At 37.3% G+C, this 26,262-nt stretch overlaps 1 protein-coding gene across 3 annotated transcripts in view; it reads left to right on the plus strand.

Annotated features, from left to right (window-relative positions):
• The first annotated feature begins 442 nt into the window (after positions 1-442).
• LOC104227508 (transportin-1-like) overlaps positions 443-26,262 on the plus strand; it is a 30,518-nt gene continuing 4,698 nt past the window's right edge. For all 3 annotated transcript variants that reach the window (XR_711134.2, XR_711133.2, XM_009779759.2), the window contains exons 1-25: positions 443-824; positions 1,229-1,516; positions 1,867-1,956; positions 2,066-2,143; positions 2,230-2,310; positions 2,509-2,559; positions 3,022-3,107; positions 11,868-11,937; positions 12,042-12,098; positions 12,190-12,219; positions 12,312-12,371; positions 12,472-12,585; positions 16,392-16,505; positions 16,774-16,872; positions 17,669-17,794; positions 19,167-19,241; positions 19,322-19,393; positions 19,566-19,676; positions 21,375-21,458; positions 21,950-22,057; positions 22,480-22,581; positions 22,708-22,770; positions 22,853-22,933; positions 25,221-25,292; positions 25,507-25,631. Coding sequence is in view for 1 of the 3 variants with exons in the window: in XM_009779759.2 (XP_009778061.1) it covers positions 639-824; positions 1,229-1,516; positions 1,867-1,956; positions 2,066-2,143; positions 2,230-2,310; positions 2,509-2,559; positions 3,022-3,107; positions 11,868-11,937; positions 12,042-12,098; positions 12,190-12,219; positions 12,312-12,371; positions 12,472-12,585; positions 16,392-16,505; positions 16,774-16,872; positions 17,669-17,794; positions 19,167-19,241; positions 19,322-19,393; positions 19,566-19,676; positions 21,375-21,458; positions 21,950-22,057; positions 22,480-22,581; positions 22,708-22,770; positions 22,853-22,933; positions 25,221-25,292; positions 25,507-25,631 (2,423 nt within the window). In the remaining 2 variants the exon portion in view is untranslated. The remainder of the gene's footprint in view (positions 825-1,228; positions 1,517-1,866; positions 1,957-2,065; positions 2,144-2,229; positions 2,311-2,508; positions 2,560-3,021; positions 3,108-11,867; positions 11,938-12,041; positions 12,099-12,189; positions 12,220-12,311; positions 12,372-12,471; positions 12,586-16,391; positions 16,506-16,773; positions 16,873-17,668; positions 17,795-19,166; positions 19,242-19,321; positions 19,394-19,565; positions 19,677-21,374; positions 21,459-21,949; positions 22,058-22,479; positions 22,582-22,707; positions 22,771-22,852; positions 22,934-25,220; positions 25,293-25,506; positions 25,632-26,262) is intronic.

Below are 26,262 nucleotides of genomic sequence, written 5' to 3' on the forward strand. Positions count from 1 at the left end.
TACTTGAAATAACTTAGTTTAAGTAGAAGTAGCATAATATGTTTTAGGAATTAGTATTTTGAGTTTAATTACTTGTTGGCTTGTAATAGTTTTCATAATTCCAAGGCTCAAATAAAATTTAATGCATTATTTTTTTTAAACTTACTAAATAAATATATTTTCTAAATATAAAATTTATTCAGTACGGTTTGATATTTTTTTGGTTTATTTTTATAAAATAAAAATCTACTCTAATTATCGATGCGGTTATAAATTTATATTAAAATTTACGATTTCTTAAAAAGAAACCTAAAAATTAGTTCGGTAAGGTATTGTTTGATCGGTTTAATGAGTTTTTGAATATCGATTGACACCGTTGAACAAAGCTAAAGTGGCACCTCCAAAGTACAGTAGTATCCACTATCCACCGCTCAAATGTCTGAATAGCTAATGATTGATTCATTTGGTGCTGGGTTCACACACCACTTACACTACACCCGTACACACCCGATTCCTATTCGCTCCAAACCCCTCCTCTTCTTCTTCTTCTTTTAAACACATATTCGTCGTCATCGGCCCCTCCTTTTGTCTCCTTTTCACAACTTGTCCGAAATTCCCAGCATTCTCCAATCTTCTTTGTTCTTTTTCTAGAAACTTCTATGGCGGCGACGGCGAGTTCAACATGGCAGCCGCAGGAGGAAGGGTTCAAAGAGATCTTTGGATTATTGGAGCAACAAATGTCTCCTGCTACTTCCGATAAGTCTCAGATTTGGCAACAACTTCAACACTACTCTCACTTCCCTGATTTCAATAACTATCTCACTTTTATCTTCGCCCGTGCTGAGGTCATTCTTCATCACTCCTTTTCACTCTCCCTATTAGTTGCTGACAATTTCATTTTATTTTGCAGATTATGTCAACTTCTAGTTATAGAGAACTCGCAATTGACTTAATTTGTTAGTAGTTGAATGAAATGTGCCTCGAATAGAGTGGATTAGTTATGTAGGATTTATGTAGCTGATTCATTTTCTTATTTTTTGCTTTAGTTTTTAGTTTCCATTAATACATGATTTTACTCAATGGAAGAAATGTATATATAAAATTGGACGAATTATAAGTGGCTAGGATTTCCTTAGAACAGAAATGGTCCAAATTTTGGTCCGAGTTTGGTATGACTTTTTATTTTATTTTTAAAAGCTGCTATCTTCAAGCAGTGTTCACTGAACAATCTGGTTGGTCCTTGCAACAGGGGAAGTCAGTCGACATTCGGCAAGCAGCTGGGTTGCTTTTAAAAAATAACCTGAGAGCTGCATTCAAAAACATGCCTCTCGCCAACCAGCAATACATAAAATCAGAGTTGCTACCTTCTCTAGGGGCGACAGATAGGCACATAAGGTCTACAGCTGGAACCATTATAAGTGTTCTTGTACAAATAGAGGGATTTGCTGGATGGCTGGAGTTGCTGCATGCTCTTGTCAGTGGCTTGGACAGTAACGACAGTAATCTCATGGAGGGTGGCATGGATGCTTTATCCAAGGTATGAGCTTCTACTGCTTACTACATCAGCATAGTATGTGGGGCGTATCGTTGTCCCATAGGGTACTGTTTAATTCATGGTTCTGATATCTAAACAGCTGGATGATCATAGGAGAAGCGAACTACTTTCTCTGTAATGTGGTTAGTAAATTAAGATCCCGGGATTGCTATATTCTCCACCCGATGGTTATTGCATGGACAATCATTTTTGTCTTTCTTGTGGATTGTCATTCAAATATAATGTGAACCGGAACTACTATTGGTAGTAACTGTTGTAGTAGTACATGATTCAGACATTCCGTTCGTGAAAATAACAGAAAATTGGCATGCTAAAGATCTTGTTAAATGCAGATATGCGAGGATGTGCCAAGTCTTCTTGATTCGGATATTCCTGGATTATCTGAACGGCCAATAACTATTCTCCTTCCAAGGCTTCTCCAGGTGGGATAGTTTCCCCCCTTCCTTTTGTCCACTTTCTTTCTAATGTTTATTTGTTTTATTTAATGCTGTACTCTTAGTATCTTCTCTAACGAGATCTGTCTGCAAACAGCTTTTCCAGTCACCTCATGCTTCTCTCAGAAAGCTTTCATTGAGTTCTGTGAATCAATTTATTATGCTGATGCCTACAGTAAGTACCACTTTGTTGATCTCTCCAGCTGTTGCCCTTTATCCTGTTCCTTTTGTGTCATTTTCACTTCCATGTTGTTGTTGTAGGTTTTACTTTTATCTATGGATAAATATCTTCAAGGGCTGTTTCTTCTTGCCAATGACCCTGATCCAGATGTGCGGAAGTTGGTAAGGAATTGCTGTGAACTCTGATGCTTAATTTTTATGCGTGCCCTCTCCTTACCAGAGTTTTCCTCTACAGCAAACTTGTATTTCATAATGTTCTTATGTATCCACTTTGTGGAACTCCGTTTATGCGATAATGAGTTACAGTTTGAGTAAGTGAAAACTTCTGCCTTGTACTCAGTTTTGTTGTTTTTTAAACAGGTTTGTATGGCATTTGTTCAACTGGTTGAAGTTCGTCCTGCGTTTTTGGAGGTCAACATTTTTCCCCTTTCAAATTTTGGTTTGAGGCCTCTTATTGGTCATATTTGCTTTTGTATTGCATTTGTTTTGTATATGGGGAATGGTTCCGAGGGACCAAAAAATGCTAAAATTCTAAATAGGCAGAAAATAGTTTGAAGAAGTTAACATTCAACTGTAAGTGTATTGGGATTAATATTTTAATTATTTTGGTTTAATTTCTGGTTGTTGGATTTTCGAGTGGATGGTTACAATATACAATTGTTATATTTGCACTGTTGGAAGTTCAATCCCGTACTATACGTCAGATCTGCTGGTTCAATTTTATTATTCTGTTTTATCACGTAGATCATGCCATTTGCTGCTTTATTGAACAATGAATCCAGTCTGTTAACTTAAGTCGACTTGTCTGTACAGAATATGGAAAGATATATTCCTCCTTTTGCCTGTTCTTGATGTTCTGGTTTTTTCATGCAGCCTCACTTGAGAAATGTCATAGAATATATTTTGCAAGTCAACAAGGATCCAGATGATGAGGTGGCGCTTGAAGCCTGTGAGTTCTGGTAATGTACTACTTCCTCTGCTTCTTGTATAGATATTGATGTCGCTCAGTAGATCTTAAATCTGTGGAAGGAGGAAATCATTAGTTTGCTTGAGATGATCTAGTAACCTTTACATTAAGCAAGGAAGCACCACCTTATTACATTCTTTATAGGTTTCCTTTTACACTATTAAAAGCATGAAATCCCTTAGTGAAACGTCATTTGCCTTTTTACCCTTTAAAATTAGATTGCACACTAGACAAAATAGTCATTTAATTATTTTCGTAATTTTTAGGTATTTGAACTCTACTAAGTTTTGTTTATGCCTTCCTTATTTGAGCTATGTATTAAGTCGTAATATTTAGAACTTTAAAATTTGTTGATTTACCACTAATTCGAATTAACATAAAAAATTGAACACAAACATCGAATAAACACATAAAACTGAACACTATCGTAAATATCTCAACTCGCAAATTACCTTACATATATAAAACCAATTGAAATGGTAGAACAATCATTGAATGATAATGAATAAATATATGATTAAATAAATAAAAATATATAAATGTTGTATATAATATATTATATATAGCACACTCATATCCAAATTAAAAATAGGGAAATGTCGCATATGTGTAGGAGAATATCGGACTTCTGTAAGGCAGATTCTTTATTGAGTAATTAGATTAGATAGGATCAACAATCATTATTATCAAAAACTTATACCTTTTCCTTTAATTTTTCTTTTGTAATTACTCAATTTGTACTCATTAAGATGGAGTACCATGGTAATGAATATACAACAACAAAAAAAAATCCAGTGCAATATTAATGAATATAATAAGTTTTAAAAATTACATAAATATTATACAGAAATATGGTTGAGTTATAAAATAATAGTTAAATAAAAAAGTATAAATTTCTAAACATAATGAATGTTGATCTTTTTTAGTTAAATGGAAAACAATCTCGTTTGCCTCTTTAGTACAATTATTTGCTTTGTCTTGAAATCAGACTTTGTCGCATAACTGATTTAGAGAATTGTATGCTTCAGTTGTGACTTGTGTGGGAAGGCAATTAATAGCCCGTATGGCCAAGCTGCAAAAATCAGTTTATTTTGAGAAGTGCTTTTTTTCAAAAGTGCTTTTGGTGAGAAGCAGTTTGTGTTTGGCTAATTAGTTTGAAAAACACTTCTGAGGAGCAATTAGTGTTTGGCCAAGCTTTAAAAAACTGCTTCTAAGTGTATTTTTCTCAAAAGTGCTTTTGGAGAGAAACTACTTTTTTCTGCTTCTCCAAAACTGCTTCTGCTTCTCCTCAAAAACACTTTTTTTCCTTGGAAAAGCTTGGCCAACACCTCAATTTTTGGCCAAAAGTGCTTTTGGCAAAAAAAAAAAAAAACACTTTTGGCCAAAAAGAAGCTTGGCCAAACAGGCTATAAGAGAATGTTACCTGCATCCATACAGTTCTAATGATTTTTCGGCAAATAGGATCTTATTTGCTTTGGTTTATGAAGACATCATATTTATTTTACAAATTTGAAATAAAGAAACGACCAATATAAGCTAAAATCTTAATTGATTTTAAAGTTTAAAATATAGGCGTTCCTACATATTTCAAATAAGAAAAGACCTGGTAATCAAATTTTTAGTTGCTTCACCTATTTCGTGATACAACAACAACAATATACCAGTATTATCCCACACCGTGGGGTCTGGGGAGGATAGTGTGCACGCATACCTTACTCCTACCTTGTGAGGATAGAGAGGCTGTTTCCAATAGACCCCCAGCTCAGGAAAGCATAAGCACCACATTAATGAAAATATAGACAAGAAGAGACAGTACCAAAAAAACATATAAAAGCATAATAAAAACAACAAGACAGTAAGGTGATCAACAATGAAAGAAAATAACGGTTAGTCATAAAAATCTACTACCAACAGATAGCGAGACTACGTGCCAATACTACTGTTATGAACACTCTAGACTACCTACTCTACTACCCCTAATCCTCGACCTCCATACCTTCATATCAAGGGTCATGTCCTCGGTCAGCTGAAGCTGAGCCATGTCTTGCCTAATCACCTCTCCCCACCTCTTCTTTGGCCTACCTCTACCTTTTCGTAGGCCCTCCAATATCAACCTCTCACACCTCCTCACTGGGGTGTCTGTGCTCCTCTTCCTCACATGAACAAACCACCTAAGCGCGCTTCCCGCATCTTGTCCTCGATAGGGGCCACACCCACCTTGTCGCGAATAACCTCATTTCCAATCCTATCTAACCTGGTGTACCCACACGTCCATCTCAACATCCTCACCTCTGCTACCTTCATCTTCTGGACATGAGCGATCTTGACTGGTCAACACTCATCCCCATACAATATCGTTGGTCTGACCACCACTTTGTAGAACTTAACCTTAAGTTTCGGTGGCACCTTCTTGTCACACAAAATACCGGAAACGAGTCTCCATTTCATCCATCCCGCCCCAATACGATGTGTGACATCTTCATCAATCTCCCCATCCCCCTGAATAATAGACCCAATAGACCCAAGGTCACCTGTTTCGTGATAAGGAAATAATAATTTTTGTTGATTCAAAATCTTAATATTAGCTCATCCAAAATTGTAAATATTTTATTAGAAAGTGTTTAGCTCAATTTTATATTTATGATTTGATGTATAACATGTCTTCATATGATTATTTGCTAAACGCAATTTTTTAGTATTTGTATGAAAATACGTTTAATTGTCCAAACAAAAATATTCAATAAAGCTAATAGGTAAACATACATTATACATTAACATTTCCCTTCAAGAGGAGATAATCTCGGATCTTCAAATTTGAAATTACAAACTACTTAAGTTCATAAGAGTTTTTAATTTTCAGCAGGCAAATATTAAAACAAAACTAGTCCATGTTATGCTCTATAATTGCAATATATATATATATATATATATATATATATATATAGAAAGAGAGAGACGAAAACTAATATTCATGATTTGGTACCTTTGACTTTACATGTTGTCTTTGTGGTGAGATTTGACACAAGCATGTTTCGGTAGCCTAAACAACAAAAGCAACGTCTGCTCAGTTATCTGATGATAACTGGTTGTCCATCTGCCTGTACGCATCCAATAACATATTTTGACACATCACACCTAAACAACCTCTCTCCCTTCACAAGTTAGGGGTAAGATCTGCGTACACACTACCCTCCCCAGACCCCACCTTGTGGGATCACACTATTTTATTAGATTAACAGTCAGTAGGAAAACAATAGATGGGATGTATGATTTTGTGGTGGTTTGCGTCATGTCAGGCTAATATGAGATAGTGCATATGGACTTATCCAAACAAGAAATCCATGTTGGAAAACTTCAAACTTTTTCAGGATAAAAGAGAGGGAAAATAGCCCAATTATATGGCATGGGAAACAGGAAGAGCGTTAATAGAAGAACTAAAAATTAGAAAGAAAAAGCTGTTAAGACAAGCATTAAGGACTATAAGTAGCTAAGAATACGCTTCCCCTTAGATGAGCAACAAGGGAAGGAACATGGGAATTGGATAGATTTCCTGGTAGAGAGAGAATTGGATCTTCTGATATCTTGCATGTTATTAGGTTATATAATTTATGCAGGAAGAAAAAATGCAAACAATTAACATATAGGCTCTGTTATAGGGCAGTAGTATGATAGATGAAACACCTATATTAAAATCGGATAGTCGAATGAAGGGAATTTATTGGAGCGACAACCATAGAAAGTTATTTACTAAAGTGAATAGTAAGCATTCTAGAATAGTTGTGAGACCAGCAGTGTTATATGGTAGTGAATGCTGATCTTGAAGTCCAACATATCCAGAATAATTGTTACCAAATTTTGGATGTTAAGATGGATGTGCGGTCCCAATAATTTTTTGCAGTACCTCCTCGGTACTTCATTAATGAAGTTTCTTATCTTATTAAAAAAAAAGATGGATGTATGGTCCCATTAAGACTAAATAATATTAGAATTGTTCACTCATCGAGAATAAAATGGGAGAAGGCTGCTTTATCGAGAATAAAATGGGAGAAGGCTGCTTTTGTGATGGTTTGGTATATTCTTCATAGACCTCCATATGCAGTGATTGGTAGATGATCGAAGGTGTTAACAGGGACGAGGTAGACCAAAATTAGGTGGAGGGAAGTCATCCAAAAGCTCTGCAATCTCTTCGAATCCACGTGGACAAGCGAAACATAGAACATAACAAAAGCAAAAGATCCATATATGTGATACTGACTAGTTGGGATTAAAGTTTAGTCGTGTTGATAGACTTACATTAGGTTCAGTGCTTGCCTGAAAGCTTTTCATTTGCTTAGAGATTTGTATGTCGGTAAAAATGTAGTGAACCTCTACTTAATAGAAAAAAAAACAAAAAGGAAAAAATGTAGTGAACCTCTAGCGTTCGAGAATCTCTACTTTGTCTTAAAAGACAAATTATCGGGCATTGGAATAAAATAGTTCCAAATGGAGCAGAATGAATATTGAGAATTCATATAGCTACCCCAACTTAGTTTGGGATTAAGGTGTAGTTTTATTGTTGTTCCTCTATTGAATCGAATCAAAATGTGGCTGTGTAAAAAAGAGTTGAAACCAGAGATCTCCTTTTGTTGCTTTATGTGTACCATGTATATGCTGTCATGGTACAATTTCGTCTATCTATTAGACCAGATGTAAGCTTGTATTGCCAGCTAGAGTGGAGCATGGATGAAAATTTAAATAGATAATCCATAGTTCAACCTGTTGAATGTATGTGTTTTTTCCTGGTTAAAGTTGCATGATAGCTAATAAATAATATAAGTTGGTCGAAATCTTTTGGTTTCAATGATTCTGTTTGCCTTGAAAGGGAGCCTTGACGTAACTGGTAAAGTTGCTGCCATGTGACCATGAGGTCACGGGTTCGAGCCGTGGAAACGGTCTCTTGCAGAAATAAAGAAGGAGGAAGTTTGGTGGGAATTGGCAGGGGTTAGAGGTCTATTTGAGGGCCCTTGGGTGGTTTGTGGAGATTTCAATACAGCGAGATTCCCTTCAGAGAAGAGAAACTGCTGCAGAATATCAAGAGCAATGATGGACTTCTCTAGCTTCATAGAAGACATGGAGCTTGTAGATATCCAACTAGCTGGTGGAGAACACACTTGGAGGAAGGGAGATAGACATATAGCAGCAGCCAGGACAGATTCCTATTCTCAGCTTACTGGAATGAAAACTTTACCAATATAAAGCAACAATTGATGCAGAGAGTGTGTTCAGATCACTACCCTATAATGCTTCAATCAGGCTCCTGGGAACCAACAAGGCATACTTCAAGTTCGAGAATTGGTGGCTTCAGACTGATGGGTTCATGAACAGAATTGAAGAGTGGTGGAAGTCCTTTACTTGCAGAGGAAGACCAGACTTTATTCTGGCTTTTAAACTCAAAGCCTTAAAAACAAAATTAAAGGAGTGGAGCAAATCAGTTGAGGGTAACTTAGTCAGGCAGAAATCAAACATACTCAATTGGCAGATTTGGAGAAGGTACATGAACAAAGAGGTCTTTCTGATGTGGAAATCCTAACTAAGACATCACTGTCCACGGTACTTGAGGAGATTGCAAATCGAGAGGAAGTAGCTTGGAGACAGAGATCCAGGGCATTGTGGTTGAAAGAGGGAGATAGAAACACAAAGTTTTTCCACAGAACAACAAATGCCCACACGATCTTGAAGCATGGTAAGATGTTATCATTTTCAATGATACCAAGTCCCGGCTTAGCACTTCTTCAGCTAAAATCAACAGGCTAGGTTTGGAACCCTTGTCGCAGCCCTCGAGAAGCTGGAAAGTACCCATGTGGCACACCATCCACAAGCACTCCAAAGTCTTCATTACATAAACATCCATGTATCAAATTCCGCCATTTATCACAAAAGCCCATTCGATCCAAAAAGATGCTTTTGCCATATCCTGACTTTCTTTTGACCCCCCTCCCTCCTATGTTGTCTTTAGGTTAAAATCCCCTATCACTTAAAGCCACCTCGTGAGCCAAGGAGATCTTCTCTACAATAGTGAGTCCTTTAACAAAAGCGCCCCTTTTTCCTTAACTATTTTTATAGGGAGAATCAAACTAATTCTTCGAGCTAGAGAGAATTTTATAGAAAAAGTTACAAAGGACAGTGTGAGGGCATGTGCATGAGACAAAGCACCTGGTCCTGATGGGTTCTCAGTGGCTTTCTTCAACAAGTGTTGGGAGGTAGTCAAGGATGATGTGGTTGCAGCTGTTCAGAACTTCCACAACCAAGGTGTCTTTGAAAAAAGCATGAATGCCACTTTTGTGGCTCTAATCCCTAAGAAGGTGGGGGCCAAAGAATTAAGAGATTTCAGGCCTATCAGTTTGATAGGCAGTATATACAAAATAATTTCAAGACTTCTAACTGAGAGACTAAAAAAGATGATCAATAAATTGGTGGATTCACAACAAATGGCTTTCATCAGGGGCAGACAGATCATGGATGCAGTCTTAATAGCTAATGAATGTATTGACACAAGGAAAACAACCAAAGAACCGGGGATGCTGTGCAAACTGGACATCGAGAAAGCATATGATCATTTGAATTGGGAGTATCTTCTTAATACTCTAGGAAGGATGGGCTTCGGAGAAAGGTGGATTGGTTGGATACGATTTTGTATTTCAACAGTAAGCTTCTCAATCCTGATCAATGGGGCCCCAGTTGGTTTTTTCCAATCTCAGATGGGGCTAAGACAAGGGGACCCTCTTTCCCCCTTTCTGTTCATTATTGCCATGAAGGACTAAATGACTTGGTAAAGGTAGCACAAACAAATGAATGGATCAGAGGCTTCAAAGTGAGTAGCAGAACTAATAGTAACATGGGGATATCACACTTGCAGTACGCTGATGATACCTTGGTGTTTTGTGAAGCTGAAAGTGAACAGGTAATGCTTCTGAGGGTGATCTTCATTCTATTTGAAGCTTTATCGGGGCTCCACATTAACTAGCAGAAAAGTTTCATCTACCCAGTTAATGAGGTGCCAGGTATCCAAAACTTGGCTAACATTCTATGGGGGGGGAACAGTAGGGGAGCTTCCAACTGTTCATTTGGGGATGCCTTTGGGTGCAAAAAGTAAGGCAAAAGGCATATGGAACAATGTATTAGAGAAATGTGAGAGGAAATTAACAAATTGGAAGAATCAATATCTATCCATGGGGAAAATTTACTCTGATCAACTCTGTGCTTGATGCCATGCCTACATTCATGATGTCCTTATTTCCAGCTCCAATCTATGTGATTAAGAGAATTGATGCTATGAGAAGAAACTTCCTCTGGGAAGGCAACAGTGAAAAAAAAGAAATTTCACCTAGTGAAGTGGGATGTCCTGACTTCCCAGCAAAAGGGCAGGGGGTCTAGGAATAAAGAATTTAAAAGTGCAGAACCAATGCCTAATGATGAAGTGGCTATGGAAACTGGCGGCAGAAGATCAAACCTTGTGGATAGAGGTCATCAGGGAGAAATATGGAAATGAAGGAAACTGGACAACCAAGTCAGTGAGAAGTCCATATGGTGTCAGCTTTTGGAGATCAATTAGAAACCTTTGGCCAAAATTGATCAACAAATCAAAGTTCAAAGTAGGAAGTGGAAGTAAAGTTTCTCTGTGGAATGACAATTGGTTAGGACAAGGATCTTTGAAGGATATCTTCCCTGACATTCATGAACTGAATCAGCAGCAACAAGCAGTTTTAGCAGATGTTTACCTCACTTTCAGGAGAAGTTTGAACGATTGGGAGATCGACAGGCTGACTGAGTTTTATAGGGTCTTGGAACATTTCACTGGAATCAACTCAAGTCAAGACACCATCATGTGGCAAGGGAATGGGCAAGGAAAGTTCTCAGTAAGGAGTGCGTACAAAGAATACAACCTTGCAAACAATCAAATTGGATGTTGGCCATGGAAGATGATATGAAAAGTCAAAATTCCATATAAGGTCGCCTGCTTCACCTGGTTGTTAGCAAAAGATGCTGTTCTAACACAAGATAACTTAACAAAAAGGGGATTCCAACTGTGTTCTAGGTGTTACTTATGTGGGGAGCAGGCAGAGACAATCAACCATCTTTTTTTGCATTGCAAATACACTATTGAGATATGGAGGATCTTCATTAGTTTAAAGGGAGTTCCATGGGCAATGCCGGGAAGAGTCCTTGATATTCTAGCTAGCTGGAATAAAGAGGGAACAATCTCGAGAGACAAAGAGAGATGGAGAATTGTCCCAGCTTGTATATGGTGGTCAGTATGGGAAGAGAGAAATCAAAGATGCTTTAAAGGAAAATTCAACAACATCCAGAAGATAAAGATGAAATGTGTAGCTCTTTTTTATTTTTGGTGTAAAGGAAAGCTTTTGGAGGATCATGAATCCATTTTAGATGCCTTAGATTTAGTTTAAGAAGATATTGGGTGTACAGTGTCCTATTTTTGTTTATTTTGTATGGACACTCACAGTGTAACTATGGGTGACTTCACAATTTGAGTGAAGTCTTTATATTAATATACAATTGTTACCTTCTCAAAAAAAATTTGATCCTTGTAGTCCGATCCTTCCCCGGACCTCGTCCATAACGAGAGGTTAGTGCACCCGGCTGTTCTTTTTTTGTTTGCCTTCAACTTCTCAGGTCACGATTGATAGTCTCTTGCTTTCCTTACTATTTGACTTATTTTGTCTGTAAAATTTTATTTTATGGATTTCATTGACAGGTCCGCATATTGTGATGCTCCTCAGTTGCCACCTGAGAACTTAAGAGAATTCTTGCCACGTTTGATTCCAGTACGCTTCATTCCGTGTCTATCTTTTTTCATGCCCATATTGGATGATGTGTCCATTGCATGAGGAGTGTTCTTGTTTGTGATGTTTTCAATACAATTTTTTAGATTTTGCTGTCTAACATGGTATACGCTGATGATGATGAGTCGCTTTTGGAGGCAGAGGTTCGTTGTTTGATTCACCTTTAGATGTCCCTTAAGTCTGAAAAATTTGGTAAGTGGCTTTACCTAACCAAAATTACTTTGTTATCCTCAGGAGGATGGATCTCTCCCAGACCGTGAACAGGTTTAGTTGTCATTTCTTGTTGTTTTTCTAAGAAAAAATATGTAACAATTAACTCACTTTGGAATTATCATGCTGGAAATTATGGTGAACAGGATCTCAAGCCTCGATTTCATTCTTCACGTTTTCATGGTTCAGAGGATGGTGAAGATGACGTATGTTATTTTGTTTTTGCCATAGGGCAATATCTTTTTGATTAGTGCATGCTATTTGAGTGGCTTTTGAAAATTTTGATGCTTCTTATCTTAATTGCAGGACGAGGACATTGTAAACTTGTGGAACTTACGGAAGTGCAGTGCAGCTGCTCTAGATATTCTGTCAAATGTATTCGGGGATGACATTCTGCCGACATTGATGCCTGTGGTTCAGGTGATTATTTATCCATGTTAAATGAAGATCTGTTGTCTCCTGCCTTTCATGCCTCTCTTCTCTCTATTTCTAATAAAAAACTCTAATGCAATTTGTTGCCAGATTAGGAATTCAGTGGAAAAATTTATATTCATGTTTCTTGTTTTGTGAAAGGAAGTTCTTTTTCCTCGGATCCAATGTGAATTTGGTGTTAATTCTGAATAAATTGAAAAAGCTGCTAAGTTTAACTCGTTAATTTTCTCTTAATTAATTCATTGCTTTATTAATTGCTTTAGTGAATTCTAACTAAAACTTGGACAGTTAAACTGCAAGACCAGTATCTTTTTATGCATCTCTGTGAGTATATATATCGGTCATGGTCACTATGGTGATATGTGGTTGCTACTGTGAGAAATAATACATGGGAAAAAATATTATTGACCTATTAACAATGATAGAATGAGCCCTATATATAATACATCTACTCCTACTATATATGCGACTAGAATCTAAGTTGCTCGGACTCTTCACTTTTGGTGCCGCACTCGTGTCGACACGACATGGGTGTGGGTGTGGGATTCGTACTGGATCTAATCAATAAATTTTGGGTACTTTGACGAAAATCGATGGAGAAATTCGAGACAGAAACAATGATTTCTGAAATCAAAACAAAAGCTACGGTATGATTGAAGAAGATGGAATCCCTTATATATAGAAATTTCTATGTCGGTCTTTTTAATTTTATCTCCATCTTGGATTTTCCACTGGAAATGCAGAAGGCCTACAAGGATCTCCCGGTGCACTAAGCTCCCGCTATGTGCGGAGTCTGGGGAAGGGACAGACTACAAGGATCTATCATACTCGGCCTTACCCTGCGTTTCTGCAAGAGGCTGTTTCCATGGCTCGAACCTATGACCTCCTGGTCACATGGCAGCAACTTTAGAAAATGCTTTTCTGTTTTCTTATTTGCTTAGCTCAAATGTTAATGTTCTAGGGTTAATGAACTTGTAGTCCTTTCCTGCACCCTACAAGCACTATGTAAGTTTTTTACATATTGTTTCATAATTCAGGCATATTTTTATAGCTCTATTTTAAGATATTTGAATTATTTTTAGCCGAGGGGTATAAAGACAAGATGTCTGATGAATAATACCTTGAAAAGTCATAAACTACTGAAATTGAGAGGATAAATATTCCAAGGCATTATCACTACGAAAAATGCGAATAGAAACACCAAATTGATTTTTGTTTTCAGCATAACAACTCAGAACGATCTTTTTCATTAAGAAAAACCAAGTACATCTTGAATAATCATCATTGAAACTAACAAAATAACGAAATCCCAAGGTTGAACGGACCCTACTAGGACCCTATATATCAGAATGAACTAAAGAGAAAATAGACTCTACATGATCAACACTATGCTAAAAGGTGGCTCGGGTATGCTTCCAAGCTGACACGACTCACAATCTAATGTAGAAAAACTAGACAAACTAGGCACCATCTTCTGAAGCTTGGACAAACTTGGATGTCCTAAACGTCTGTGAATTAGGTCTTAGAGAATTTGTAACTTGACATGCTGTGGAGGAATTGAGTGAGTAAAGGTAGTAAAGGCCTTGTGATTTACGCCCTGTGCCAATTGTCTGTCCCGTACTGAGGTCCTGCATAATAAAAGAATCATCAATAAAATATATATGACACAATGGAGGGTACAAGTCAAATGATTGGCAGATGCAAGATTAAAGGGCACCAGTGACGTAAACAACAGAATCTAGAGTGACAAAAGATAGGGGTAGCTTATCTAATTCCTATTGCTTTAGTTTGGAACCAATTGACTAAAGTAATAGCGGGAAGAGACTGTGAATACACAATATTCGATAAAGTAATTTATTACCAGAGATATGATCAGAAGTGCCCTAGTCCATGACCGACGGTCCAAGAGTATAGACCGAGAACAACAAGCAAAAGAATTACTAGCAACAAAAGTATCAGTCTGAACAACTGAGGCTACTTGTGAAGATGTTTGCTTACTTGCTAGATACCGAATGAACTGATTATATTCTATTTCATATAAAGAAAATCCCTGATTACCCGTAGTCTTGGTTTGAGCAACATGAGCATTTTTGGGTTGTCGACCATGTAAAGAATAACACACTTCACGAACGTGTCCAAATTTATTACAATAAGAACATTTGGGTCGAGATCTTCCAAACCGACCTCCTTCTCGTCTATTCTCCATAGTTTGAGATGCTTGATTTTCCATTGTTTGGAATGCGAGAATAGAGGAGTCAAGTGTCTGTGATGAGATCACTGGGTGACTAGGTGCTGCAGCAAGGGTAAGTAATCGAGGGAATAATTCATCAACTATAGGGACAGTTGAACTAGCCAAGATCTGGTCACATACTGAATCAAGATCATTTGGAAGTCCAACGAGTGTAAGGACTGGAAACATCTTCTGTCGTTGCTCTTGTTGCTTTTCAATACTAGCAGAAACTGACATCAACTTCTCAAATTCTTCCATGATTGCCTATACTTGTCCCAGCGAGTGTAAGAACTGTAAGAACTGAATCAAGATCATTTGGAAGTCCCGCGAAGAACTGGAAACATCTTCTGTCGCTGCTCTTGTTGCTTTTCAATACTAGCAGAAACTGACATCAACTTCTCAAATTCTTCCATGACTGCCTATACTTGTGCCAAATAAGTACACTTATCCAATTCCTGTTTCTTCAAGCTTGTCATTCGCTATATCAAATCATAGAAACGAGATATGTCATTACATTAGTGTATAAAGTTCGAGCCTTTTCTCAAACTAAATGACATGCCTGGAATGGACGAAACAAAGGCATCAACTTGGAATCAATAGATTGCCGTACGATACTACATACTTGAGCATCAATCTTTTCCCACTGTGCTTTGGCCTTTTCATCTCCCTCACTAGCCTTTTTGGTTTAGTGATCTTGAACACCTTGACCCTTGTACCACAGTTCAACAGAGGAAGTCCATGCTAAATAGTTTGAACTTCCAATTAAGGGCTCTGAAGTAATCATGAAGCTTGAATTTTGAGAACGTGTGTTTTAAGAACCAAATATATCAAATCCCAAAGACATCGTTGGATTTGAGAGAGGTCTTGAAATAAATAATAAAATTTGTGAACTATATCTTGCTGAAACAAGGAAGGAAACACTGTTTCTGCGGAAAAAATCACTGTAGCTACCGGGAAAAATTGAAAGTGATCGGAGTAAAAAGAAATATTATGGGTAGGCTCGAAATTACTAGGCGATCAAACTGTCCAAAAGAATTTTTTCACAATCTAGTCGGAACAGGCCTCGCGCCGCCGGTAACAGATCTTTGACAGGTGCGTGGGAGGGTCTTTGCCGGAGAATTGCACAACACCAAGGAAAAAGGAGGAAATGCAAATCAGCCCTAAAAAGGTCGCCAGAAGCAAGGGAAAAAATATTATTGACTTATTAACCGTGATACAATGAGCCCTATATATAAATTCATCTACTCCTACTACACATAGGACTAGGACTAATTACACACATAAATATTCTAACAGCTACCAATGCAATAGCTGAATTCTTCATTAATAAGCAATAACTTAATCAGTGAATCAATACTAACTTGAAGGCGAATAAATAGAGTGTATCGTCTTGCAAGAACTGTTGATTATGTTAAAAGTTGAGAGGAAACAGGAGATACAATATAAATGGTGCTAACTTTTGATTCTTTTGATTGAACAAAAAAAACTCTTGTTTCTTTTGTTGTTTGGTTTAATGGCATGTCATTAATGGATCTAATGTTTAGAAATTGTTGTATGGGGACAGGCTAAATTGTCTGCTACAGGAGATGAAGCTTGGAAGGAAAGGGAAGCAGCAGTATTAGCTCTTGGTGCCATAGGTGAAGGCTGCATAAATGGACTCTTTCCTCATTTGTCAGAGGTAATCCTATCACTTGCTAGATCCTTCATATCGATTGGCCATGTTTGAAGGAGTCTCTCTTTGAAATTCATGAACACTTATCATTTTGCAAATGAGCCACCCCCTTATGTCTTTCTTTGCCAATTTGACTTTGATTGAGAATCCTGGTTTATTTGTGGGAAGTGATTTAACTCCACGGATGCCACCAAATGACATGTTGGGGCATGTCGACATATTTGAAATATCTTCTCTTCTGGAAGAAAATAACTTCTTTTTTCCCCCAATTCAGATTACTACGTTTCTCATCCCGCTTTTAGACGACAAGTTTCCTTTAATACGAAGCATCTCTTGTTGGACTCTATCACGCTTCAGCAAATATATTGTTCAGGTTGGTGATCACTGCCCTATTTATCTTCAATCTGTTTATCGTGATTGTGAGTATACTAGTCTTTGGTAGAATTTGTACCATTCCCATGCCAACCCTTACTGGTTCAAATTTGTTAAGATGCTGGGTTATTTTCTCTATTTGGGATATAGTAGTGTTAACCACAAGCAGGGGTACATTTGATATGGTGTCCTTGAGCAATCAAGGTTTGGCAGAAGACTGATGCCATTCTATAAGATGGGAAAGAGTTGTGGCCTTGTGCCTACTATTTTTGGTGGAAGCAGGAGATGCTGCTTATGTCGCTGAGATACATCAATAGTGGTGCAATTACTGGTTCTTGGTCTTAATGTTACTACTGTGGTGATTCCTCTATGAATTGGTCAAATATGGTCATTGCATGCTTGTCTAACATGGTGGTCCTGAATCAATTGTTAAATTAAGTTCCTAAATTAGCTACAAACTAAAAGTAGCTGGTTTCTTAATTCTTGTTTCTTTCCGTAGTTATCAAATAGTGATGTACATTTCCATTTGTTGTGATATCGACTTGGTGAATTGCTTAAAAAAATAAAAATAAAAAATAAAAAAAAAAGAGAAAAAAGAAAGAAAGAAGAAATATTGACTTGGTCAATTTGGCTTGCACCACTTACCCATCTTGTCTAACTATCATAAGTTTAAGTGAGCTATTTGAGTTATTTCTTTCAGTACCCTTTTTTGGTAACTAAACATTCTTGTTCCAAAATGATTTTGTTTTCATTAGGTAGTGTTCCAGTTTTCCACCATTTTATTTACTTTCTTTCAGGTGACGGATCATCAAGAAGGACGTGAACAATTCAACAAAATTCTAATGGGTATTCTGCGAAGAGTATTGGATGATAATAAACGAGTGCAAGAGGCTGCTTGTTCAGCTTTTGCTACCCTTGAAGAGGTATTAAATCTAAAGCTGTTTATAGCTTAATGTTTTCTTAAAATTTAGGCCAAATACATAGGGGGCCCCTTAAAGTTGCACAATTTTCAGTTAGGCACCTTAACTAGGGGTTGTTCCGAGACACTCCGACATGCTCCAAAGTGTGCCAATTAAACACAAAATATTGATATGGCAAAATTAAGTGGTCCAAACTTTCCTTAAGCGCACGAACCGATCCAAATAATACTCCCCCCCCCCCCCCCTTTTTTTTTCCAAACAATTTTTCGTTGCTTTTCTTTCTCCTTCATCTTTGCCACCACCACCTATCTCCCACCAGATTTTCTCCTTCCTGGTTTTCTTAAGACTCATTCCATTCCCAACGATGATAAATTCATTAGTTCACTTTAAAGATACAATCTAAGATTTCGAATCTCATATATTTTTACTAATATAAAACACTGTTTCTTCCAGCAAGGAGAGCCGGGCTCGAGTTTTTGCAGACGAAAGAGTAGAGCTAAGTAAGGGTTAAAGTTTCTGACCTCAATCGAGCAATTTCAACAGCAAATAGACATCAACCTAGTTGGGTTAAGGATTCAGAAAACAGACACAAAACCAATTCAAGAAAATATAAAGAAGCCCAGTAAGAAAAACACTGAATTCCACCTACCCAAAAATCAAAATCGAGTCTTCACCTCAAAATCAAGCAATTCAACAAAAAATAAATAAGTGAGACCAGAAATCAAAATTTATCCAGGAAGCAATTTCTTCAGCCCAGCAAATTGTTAGCACTTCTTATGTGAAGATTTCCTGGGGTTACAATACTTTCCGGTCTTCTTTATAGAGTTCTTCCATTTGGGTCCTGGAACAAGTTCAGGAAACTCCTTCAATTCCTTCATTTTTTTCACCAGCCATGATTCTTTCTTTATCACCTCTTTCTTACAGCAAAAGAATTTGCTTCACTTCTTGTGTTTGACTCCCACTAAGAACAGAGAAATAAGGTCTTTTACCCTAGTGGCTATTATGATGGAGAATAAGTTGCCGAAGTAAGTTTCGTTGCTGGAATCCTAGTCATTAATAAAGTGGGGGCTTTTCATTGAAATGGATGAATTTTTTGTTTTAATCCAAGTTGGTATAGCGTGGAATCAAAAAGACACGTGGTAGATTTTTATTTGTTTGCTTTTACACATCGAAAGCATTCGTTAACGTGCACCTGAGTTTTTTTTTTGGGACTTAAAAATTTTGTGTTTAATCGACACTCTTTGGAACATGCTGAAGTGTCTAATAGGAACAAACCCTAGTTAAGGTGGCTAAATGAAAATTCGTGGCAACATTAAGGGGCCCCATACGCATTTGGTCTAAAATTTATACCATAATAACGTTTAGATGATTGCAGGAGGCTGCGGAAGAGTTGGCACCATGCTTGGATATCATTTTGCAGCACCTGATGTGTGCATTTAAAAAATACCAGGTGCTTATGTCCTATCACATTATGACTAAATTGTCATTTCAGTCTCCGGATAGTGTCTGACATCTTTGTGGTGTCAATAGAGACGGAACCTTAGAATTGTTTATGATGCCATTGGAACATTGGCGGATGCCGTTGGAGAGGAGCTAAATCAGGTATAACTAATATGCTACCTCGTGTTTGTGTTTTCTTACCTTTTGAAATGTTAGTGTTTCTCTTGTTTCATGATCACAAGTTCTTCTCTGTAAAGCTTTTGCATACAGAAATTTGGTAGGATTGTGATAGTTTATTGTTCCTTATTAATTGTTCATTCGGTGGTAATTACAGCCCAGGTACCTTGAGATTTTAATGCCCCCATTAATTGAAAAGTGGCAGCAACTTCCAAATTCAGACAAAGATCTTTTTCCACTGCAGGAGTGTTTTACCTCGATAGCTCAGGTAGTTGTTACTGCTTTACGGACCTTTAACTTTATCGAGTCAATGTAGTACATTTTATGGTTAATTTCTCCTTGTGAGCTGATATATCAACAACAACAACAACCCAGTGTAATCCCACAAGTGAGGTCTGATATCAGTGAGAGATAATATAAAACCGTCTAGTTTGTGTTCTCTTTTAACTTGATAGTAATTACAGTGGACATGAAATTTGGGGTAATTACCCCAGGAGAATCAGAGATTCAGGAAGATGAAGTTCGAGCTACAACTTGTTTATGTCACTTGTGTATAATGTACAAATTACTTGACTATTTTCCTCTAGTATAATCTTTAAGATTTTTTTTTTTTTTTTGTTTTTTTACCGCAATCCTTGGCTTAATCCACGATTTAACTTAAAGCTAGAACACCCATGGTGGTGGCTCAGTTGCACAAGGGCAGAGTGGTGATTCAATTGGCAATGCTAACCCACCCATGGTGGGTAGCTCGATCACCAATGGCAGTCTTCGTGTTAATCTTTGATTTTAAAGCCAGCGCAACCTAAATGGCAGTTTGAAACTCCCATGGTGGGTGGTATTAGTAATCTTTAAGAAAGTTATGCTCTCCATTTAACAGTTTTTCCATTGTTTGAAGTTTGAACTATATGGCTGCTTGTTGCCCTTACATTATACGAATCCATGGTTTGAAGTTTTCCATGCAGATTTAGATGGATATTTGAATTTAAGAGTTTGGTTTATGGAACTTATGATTTTCTGGTTTGTGCCTGAGTTGCTACTTGTGGGATATGTTGAATTGAGGCATTTGGATTTAGAAACATTGTTCCCATGGAGTACTACCTGTCTGATCTGTGTTTTGAGTATTCCTGTGGGGTAGCTGAGTTTGAGACATTAGGTTCATTCAAGGGCTCTTTGAGCATCAAGAGAACGCACTGCTGTAAATACTGTATTTGCCAACATATAGGACATTAACTCTCATGGCACGACGGGATTACATAACTGCCTCTCTTGGATACGTAGCATGCATTTGGTCTTGATGCTCCTTGCCTTTGTCTCTTGGAGGTTAATATTTGGTGGATTAGCTGTTATGATGCTTTCCTTTCACAAGTTTCAACCTAATAGAAGTTGTTTAATGTGTTCTTTTTTTAGGGTAATTTTTTTAATTGCAAGTCATTGAATAGTGAAGTATGGTAGGTCATTGATAGTGAATCTACTATGCCTCTGAGTCACATTTGCCTCTTAAGCTGCGGAGAATTATTAGAAGCACTTCTTTAAGCCTTATCCTCCTTTCATCCTATGTATGCTTCAGAGTGGCCTTTAGTATTTTATCGTTTGGGTGTTTCAGATACTTCACCAGTGTAGAAAGAAGAAAGAGGAACATTACTTAAAGAATCTAATTGATAAAGTTTGAACACATTTTAAAGATAATTCTGCGCCTAGGTATTAGGATGTTCCTCAATCTAAGGACTTGAATAAGGTAATATAGGTATACATTATAATCACAAGACATCTTAACTTCTCAGTGTTCAGCAATAGTTGAATGCTGAATCCTAACCAGACTTGCTAAATTTCACACAGTGACATTTGCTTTAATTTATTATGTGAGTAGCACTGAATGTAGCTTTGTCAGACTTTTTTAAAAAGGTATTGATGGAAGTAATCTGCTATGGAATGCTATGGTATAGATAATACATTTTTATTTTTTCAGGCTTTGGGTACTGGATTTGCACCATTTGCTCAGCCCGTATTTCAGAGGTGCATAACCATCATTCAGTCACAACAATTGGCAAAGGTTTTTCTTGATATGATGTCTTAGTTGCTTTTGAGGCTCTGTTTTTTTGCTTTTTTAATCCCGTGATAACCATTAGCCATTGCTTCATAGCAAAGGCAAGTTTCTTAGCACTAATGGTGAGTTGCCGTTAGAACTGTTTCTGTTTAATGGTCCAATTCACGCAGCCTCTCCTGCATGCATGAAAACATGGACAGAGACGCACTTGGCGGGGGGGGGGGGGTATTGTAACTGTGATCTCCATATCTCGTGTTTGTTTCTTTTACTCTCCCGGCTTTCCAAGTTTCCTGGAACTTCGTCGTCCTCTTCGGAGTTCTGTGTTTGGTTCAGGATTGAACGTTTTGTTGCATTAATGGTTGGGTTTAGCCTTTCTTTTCAAGGTCAGAGGGTAGCCATGCTTCTTTCAACTGTTTGCTGCATGTGTTTGATAAGCAATTTGCTTATATTTTATTTTATGAGATATTCTCTCTTCACTTTTTAAATTCCCATTGCAGGTTGATCCTGTTTCAGCTGGTTTTCAATATGATAGAGAATTCATTGTTTGTTCTTTGGACCTGCTCTCTGGACTTGCTGAGGGTCTTGGTAGTAGTATAGAAAGCCTGGTAATTCCTTTTCCTTCTAAACTGACTATAGATGTCTTTCTGTGTGTTCTATTGTTGCTGGTTGTTATCACAAATTATTGGAGGTGAGAGGAAGGGGCTCTAAAGTTCACAAAGAGGGTTTACATGAAGCGTTTGAGTTTGAAGTTGCTTTGTTATTTACGCAGGATTATTATTTGATAAACTGAGGTGTATCTGGTGTAGTGGCTATTTTGATTAATGTGTATGTTTGGGAAAAAATATATCAGGGTATTGTTTAATGAACAGCTCTTTTGATGCCAACTCTGATTAAGCATTTGGTGCTATCTTCTTTCCGTTCATAATACATGCCAATGTTGATCTTTGACACTTCTGTACTGTCAGCATTTAGATAATAAGCGGCCTGGACATTTTAACATTATGCTCAATGAGGAATAACTTTGCAGGTTTCACAAAGTAATTTAAGGGATTTGCTTCTGCAATGTTGCTTTGATGATGCTCCAGATGTTCGGCAGAGTGCCTTTGCATTGCTTGGTGACCTTGCAAAGGTAAGTTATTGTAATTCACCAATACCGATTATAGGGTGGTTACATTGAATTTCTATGACGACTGGACTGCTTTGGAAATGCAGTCTTGCATTTTAATTCACTGCTATCTTTGGTGTTTGCAAGTAGGTTTGTCCAGTTCATTTGCATCCTCGTTTGGCCGAATTTCTTGATGCTGCTGCTAAGCAACTGGTGTGTGTAATATTTATGTCGATCTTTAATTAGTTCTCAACATTTCAGTTTTTTGTATTTTATCTATGGTATGCTTGTACAGAACACTTCCAAGCCAGTTGAGAAGGAAACGATTTCTGTGGTCAACAATGCTTGCTGGGCAATTGGAGAATTAGCTATCAAGGTAGGTTTCGGCAAATTTCATTGCTTCCTAAGGTCATCTGACCTAGATAAGCTTAAGTTATGAATGTAAATAGAATGTGAGTTATACTTGAACACAAGAGAATGTTATCTGTTTGAGTTTTTGAAAATTTAGGGACCCCAATGGGGTAGTGTGAATCCTTAGTGAGGCGGGTGGGACTGGAAAGGTTTTTTTTTTGGGGGGGGGGGGTATCAGAACTTTTTAGCTCCTTTTTTATTTTTATTTTTTATTTTTTTAACAAAAGTTTTTGTTTTCAATTTATAAACTTCTAATTTCCCATCTTTCTCAATTTCCATTTAGGACTTCTTTATTAGTTACATATAAATTTTCTTTTCAAAAATTTCAACTCTCCATTTAATAGTTCTCCAATAGAGAATGGCTTATTACTAAAGGAGGTCTCTCCGATACAGAATGTACAGTTATGAGTTGTTCTGCAATGTAGACTAACACATATTTACTGAAAGCCTAAAACATTTCAACTGATCTCATTGTTGAGTAACACACATGGATCAGAGTATTTCTACATTTATCAAAGTAACTGACAATTATTAATGATCTAAGGGTTACCATCAGAGGAGTTAAGTCACACTTAATCATTCTCTTTAAATTCGTTAATAGGTAAATTGTTTGAGAAAATCGTTTTCTCCAACTTCCATATTCTTATTGTTAAAAATTAGACAATTTCCGGCATCACTTTTTGACTATTATTATTACTTAGTAAACCACCACATAACATACTTCTCCAAAAAGGAAAAAAATAAAGAAAAGGGTTGAAAAATATAATGATGAAACAAGTATCAAAAACCAATGAAGGGCGGCATAATGCACAAAGCATCCCGCGTTCACACAAGATTTGGGCGAGGGTCGCACCCCAAGGGTGTAACGTAGGTAGCCTACCTTGACGCAAGCATCAGGGGATGATTTTACGGCTCAAACCCCTGACCTATAGGTCAGATGGAGACAACTTTATCTTTGCTCCAAAGGTCCCTTTCTAAAAAAACAACGAAAAGAAAAAAATTGGTATGGAAAGAGAAGATAATCTAACATAATGGGCCGGAAAGGGGGGACGATGCTCTGGGTGTAAATAGGAAAAAGAGTTAAGCGGAGCAGCTGAGCAAGGTACGACAACATTATGGAGGAAGGGCTCGCCCAACGCTTTTGCTCTGCGCCATTACAATACAACAACAACATACTCAGTGTAATCCCACATAGTGGGGGTTTGGGGGTAGTATATATGCAAACATTACCCCTATCTTATAGAGGTAGCGATGTTGTTTTCAATGGACTCTCGGTTCAATGAAAGTATAAGCATAAAGATAATGAAAAAGAAATACGGTAGAAGCCATGCAAAAGAAGCAGTAACAACAATAAAATAATAAGATAATCGAAGAGAAAGAAACAAGTAGTAATAGAATCTAAGAATAAGAAAATATGAGAATACGTACTAATACTACTGGTATGGAAAAGAAGAATGCTCAACTACCTACTAACCTCCTACCCTAATTCTCGACCTCCACACCCTTCTACCCAGGGTCATGTCTTAATAAGCTGACAATGTGCAATGTCCTGCCTATTCACCTTTCCTCAATACTTCTTCGGCCTATCTCTACTTCTTCTAAGACCAACCATAGCTAACCTCTCTCTAACCTCCGCATTGGAGCATCTGGGTCTCTCCTCTCACATGCCCGAACCATCCCAGCTTCGCTTTCTGCATCTTGTCCACCACGGTGGTCACTCCCATCCTATCCCGAATATCTTTATTCGTGATTCTGTCTCTCCTAGTATGCCCACACATCTATCTCAGTATGCTCATTTCTACCACTTTCATCTTCTGGACATGAGAATTCATGACTGACCAACACTCTGCCCCATACAACATATTTGGTCTAAGAGTGGTACAACCACTCTGTAAAACTTACCTTTAAGTCTTGGTGTCAGTGCGCCATTATAATCCCTACTTTTGAAATGCGCTTATATGCCTATCACAGAAGAATGTTAGGAGACAGATGAAAGCCCCTTGTATTACATAATTCTGCAACACAAGGTGCTGTTTGGATTTACTAGTGCTGCTATTGCTTTTTCTCTAGCGTTTTGGTTTCTCACAAATGACAATGAGTATGAAGTAGTTTATGTATCTTTGGCTGCAACTATTCTGATTTGACTGTAATTGCACTCCCTGTTTAACCCCACATTTATAACTTGAACTTTCCTGTATTTTTTTTTTTGAATCACTTATAATTTGATCATATATGGGATGTCATAATTTCAGGTTCCCAAGGAGATTTCTCCAATAGTCTTGACTGTAGTATCATGCTTAGTGCCAATTCTTCAACATGCTGAGGTAATTTTCTGTTTTAGCTGTTGAACATTTTTTGGTTTCTAAATGATATTAATTAGTCATATACATGACTCGGATATGTATTATCACCGTTGATGTGGTTGATCAAAATTATTTGTTTTTTTTTTTTTTGAGATGATAACACAAAGTTACTTGTTTTGGTGCCCACCTTTTGTTGTGGATTGTCATTCTCATTCAATATATTTATGGTGCCAAGGGGCTCAACAAGTCACTGATAGAAAACAGTGCTATCACCCTTGGAAGACTTGCATGGGTTTGTCCAGAGCTTGTATCACCCCATATGGAACATTTCATGCAAGCTTGGTGTATTGCTCTGTCAATGTAAGTGACTTCCACCTGCTCTTCTTCTAGCTTACCCTATGCGCTGAAGTATAAAACTGTCATATTTTCACACAAGTGAGATTTTATAAACAACGTTATGATTTATTTATTATCTAATAAACAATGTTTTACCAATGTACTCTAACCCATTAAAGGCACTTGTTGAATGAGAGTGAATATGGATATAGTCGAATGAGAGTAAATGCATTTAAAGGCAGTTATTGGAAGTATAGTAGGCGTTGATTCCCCAAAGATACAGCAGTGAAAAAATCTGCTTCATTGTTCCAAGTACCAAGATAATATGATTTGGATCAAATTGAATGATTTGGATGATTTAGAGCTCTTAGTAAAATGTGGGAATGTATTCTTCAAAGCTGCTACTGCGTTTCTTTGTATTTTTTATACCTTACCAGGAATGTTTTCACTTATGGAGGTCGAAGACCAGGTGGTTTGATTGTTTTTGTTTTTTCCTTTTCTAAGTTTCATTGAAGTGTAAGGTGAAAGAAGTTGTTGAACTGGATGGTGTTATGTTTAAGTTTTAACATTCTGAAAATTATTACCAGGTCCTGCTTTTTAATTCATGAAAGCAATAGTTAGTGTCTGATTTTTTGAGTAAAGCATCCATTACTGT

The sequence above is a fragment of the Nicotiana sylvestris genome, chromosome 3, assembly GCF_000393655.2.
Source record: "Nicotiana sylvestris chromosome 3, ASM39365v2, whole genome shotgun sequence".
In the NCBI taxonomy this organism is placed as follows: Eukaryota; Viridiplantae; Streptophyta; class Magnoliopsida; order Solanales; family Solanaceae; genus Nicotiana; species Nicotiana sylvestris.